Source organism: Aplysia californica, unplaced genomic scaffold (assembly GCF_000002075.1).
Source record: "Aplysia californica isolate F4 #8 unplaced genomic scaffold, AplCal3.0 scaffold00056, whole genome shotgun sequence".
Lineage (NCBI taxonomy): Eukaryota > Metazoa > Mollusca > Gastropoda > Aplysiida > Aplysiidae > Aplysia > Aplysia californica.
The window spans coordinates 28,142-32,005 of NW_004797326.1; the positions used below are offsets into that span (position 1 = coordinate 28,142).

The 3,864-nt window shown below is 42.5% G+C and overlaps 1 protein-coding gene across 1 annotated transcript in view; it reads left to right on the plus strand.

Annotated features, from left to right (window-relative positions):
* Positions 1 to 3,583: 3,583 nt before the first annotated feature.
* Positions 3,584 to 3,864, plus strand: part of LOC101862333 (nuclear receptor ROR-gamma) — a gene marked incomplete at its 5' end in the record, with an annotated part of 15,769 nt that continues 15,488 nt past the window's right edge. The window contains 1 exon segment of the mRNA XM_013079560.2: positions 3,584 to 3,713. Coding sequence (XP_012935014.1) covers positions 3,585 to 3,713 — 129 coding nt within the window.

Here is a 3,864-nt window from a genome sequence, read left to right on the forward strand (position 1 = left end):
GCGCGCGCGCAAGCTGATGTGAGTTTAATATTAAGACAATTTCTGTAGTTGTTATTGTGTGTTTATTTCTGTGTCTTTGCGCACGTGCCTATATTCTAGGGGCTATCTGTCGTTTGCAGGTTTAGATCTACTGTGATGTTACAATGACTGGAATTGCATTTTAGGGAGGAAAAAATTGAACTTTTCGAGAAGGCTGTTATTTTTGGAAACATTTACACTAGAGACCCTAAAAGAAATGTGACCTTGGATTGTTTTCTATACACACCCTCTCCCCCGCTGTCTTCACTCAGAGACTCTAAATGCTTAAAATTTATAAACAGAATAAACGAATGAATCACACGTATTACGAAAATAATAATTACTACATAAGTAAGCGATGGATGTCACTCCCCGGATCCACCCCCCCCCCCTTATTAAAAAGAAAATGTAGTCAAAGTGTATTTTGCACTCCCATCGACACTCTTTATATCATGTAGGAGGCTACCTTGGTGGTCATGCTGAAGGCCGAACATTTGACCCTGTGGCTAGTGTAAAGAAGAAGCGAGAAGTATCTGAAACGTGCTCCGAGGCGGACCATCAAATTAAATACCACAAAAGCACACCTGTTGTGCAATGACTAATTTAAATGTTCAGGTGTGCCATTCTACCATTGGCAAAGTTGCGCTTCTGTCTGTAGGAGACAATAGGTAAATTCGTTTTTATGCATGTACTGGCTCACCATAACCTCCCATCGTCCCACTCACTCACTTGCGGTGTAAGTGGGTGGTTGGCGGGTACTCTGGTGTGGTTTGCTCCTTCTTTCCTACCAAACATGTATCGTCCTGATCTCCCCTTCTTCTCTTTTGTGTTTGTTACTCTCTTGTAACACCTCTAATCGTCGGCACTTATATGACCTTATTGTGTTGCAAGTGCCTTAAAACTCTTACTAAAACTTAAAAACTAAAACTAAACGTGGCTGAGACCTGTCTCCGCAAGCTGCACGAAGGATTTTTTTTCTCCAATAAACGTCCTGCCCTTTGGTAATTGGAGTTAAAATATTGAGGACGGGACGGGGTGGGTATGACACTCCAGAACCCAAGTTTACCTTGCCTGTAGAGTAATGACATATGTGCAAGGGTTTGGTTTTGACTTCAAAGTACGTTTCTAAAATGCATTTGTTTATTCAAAAACACGTTTGCATGCCGATGGTTCCGCGGTTTTGAGTTTCAGAGACTTTTTTAAAATGAAGTTTAGTTTTCCTTTCAGTAATAAAAAGAGGAAAGGTTGGGGGGGGGGGGGTGCGTTGTACAACCTTTATCCTGCGACATCGGCGCTGCCCTGGAGACTAGCCGTACTCCGTTTTCATCATTTATTGTTGCGATATATTATCATCATAGCTGTTTAAACTAACCGTCTCAACCCCCCGGGGCAGTGCCACTGACTGTAGTGTCTTTACTTTAGGCCATTCCCAAAGGGGGGACATTTCTCGTTCAAGCATAGTAGAATTGTAAATGGGCTGACTCATGTCACGCTCATGGCTGTGCCTGATCTACAACAGAGAACTGCTGCTTTTTCTTTCCTGATCCTTACTATTGTCATTTCCTCTACTTCTTTTGTATGTTTGTCACTCTCTTGTGACCTGCTATTTCCGATAGTCGAAGCAGACCTTGTGCTGTTGAAGCTAGAGAGGTGAGCAGTCTAAGTCTGATTCCCTGTAAAGACTTTTCTGTGGACGCCCACCCCTTGGCGCTCATATGACCTTATATGCAGTTGCGAGCGCCGTAAAACCCTCTACTATTAAAGACCAAAAAAAACCCGTCTACCGGGAAAATTCCAAATAGTCAACTCTAGTGAGTGTTGATGCACATGAAGTTTCAAATTATAGCTTCAGCTCTCATCTTGTATCACTGTGTGAGGAAAAGCCGTGGGTTGTTTTTATATTACCGTAACCAAGACGATAACTACGTAATCACGACGACAACGTCATCATCATCATCATCATCATCATCATCATCATCATCTACAGAGAATGTGTGTGTGTGTGCGTGTGTGTGAGTGCGCGCGCGCGCGCGTGTGTGTGTGTGTGTGCGCGTGCGCGCGCGCAAGCTGATGTGAGTTTAATATTAAGACAATTTCTGTAGTTGTTATTGTGTGTTTATTTCTGTGTCTTTGCGCACGTGCCTATATTCTAGGGGCTATCTGTCGTTTGCAGGTTTAGATCTACTGTGATGTTACAATGACTGGAATTGCATTTTAGGGAGGAAAAAATTGAACTTTTCGAGAAGGCTGTTATTTTTGGAAACATTTACACTAGAGACCCTAAAAGAAATGTGACCTTGGATTGTTTTCTATACACACCCTCTCCCCCGCTGTCTTCACTCAGAGACTCTAAATGCTTAAAATTTATAAACAGAATAAACGAATGAATCACACGTATTACGAAAATAATAATTACTACATAAGTAAGCGATGGATGTCACTCCCCGGATCCACCCCCCCCCCCCTTATTAAAAAGAAAATGTAGTCAAAGTGTATTTTGCACTCCCATCGACACTCTTTATATCATGTAGGAGGCTACCTTGGTGGTCATGCTGAAGGCCGAACATTTGACCCTGTGGCTAGTGTAAAGAAGAAGCGAGAAGTATCTGAAACGTGCTCCGAGGCGGACCATCAAATGAAATACCACAAAAGCACACCTGTTGTGCAATGACTAATTTAAATGTTCAGGTGTGCCATTCCACCATTGGCAAAGTTGCGCTTCTGTCTGTAGGAGACAATAGGTAAATTCGTTTATGCATGTACTGGCTCACCATAACCTCCCATCGTCCCACTCACTCACTAGCGGTGTAAGTTTTGTGTGTATGTGTGTGTGTGTGTGTGTGTGTGTGTGTGTGTGTGTGTGTGTGTGTGTGTGTGTGTGTGTGTGTGTGTGTGTGTGTGTGTGTGTGTGTGTACAAGCCGCTATTTTGCAATTGATTTCATACTTGGCGTGCACGGAGAAATTTGAGTTCACGTCTGAAAGGGACCCTCATTTTTGTCACCTTCGTTTTTTAATTATTTTTGATATCTGGTTGGGACCAAGTGTTCTCTCTAATTAGAGAGTGTTTCATTTTGTCTTTCTTTTTTTAAAGAAATACATAATGAAGCCAAGCAACAGTGTTTGTTTTACATATTCGTGAAATGCTGCGGATATACTTTATATTATCTTGATCTAGATCTAGATGGGGAGTCGGATTCCTTGTTTTGCGTGTACTGTGAACTGGTTGGCAAGAGGTTGGTGTGGCGGGTGTTCTGGTGTGGTTGGTTTGCTCCTCCTTGCCTACCAAACGTAGTCTGTATCGTCTTTACCTCTCTTCCTTTTCTTTGTATTTTACTCTCTGGTAATACCTCAGCTAATCTTGCCGGTGGTTGGAGGGCACCGCTGGTAGGCTCTTCTTTTTGTTTACTTTCCTTCTATTGATCCTGCCTGTCTGTCTTTTTCCCTGCATAAATGACCATAATTTTATTTGTCGATGTGCTTCTCACCCCTAACTAACATTAACAAACTCTGGGACAATTTCGACAGTTTATTAAAATTATCTTATTTTATAAATTTTCTCTACAGTATGAGGGGCAAGCGTCGGCCTCCCGAGGAGCGCATCTCCAACGTGGCCGGACCTCTCCCGCCGTGCCGCGTGTGTGGGGAGCAGGCGGCCGGCTTCCACTACGGTGTCAACACGTGCGAGGCCTGCAAGGTATGGTTGTGCTCTGTTTAAACTTAAACCGAAGATTCTCTACCTGTCCCCTTGGTTTTATGCACCCCGCATAATTTTTCTTGCAAATTTTGATCTTTTTTTTCATAATTTCTTATTATTTTCCTTTATCATTGTTAAAATTAACAGAATC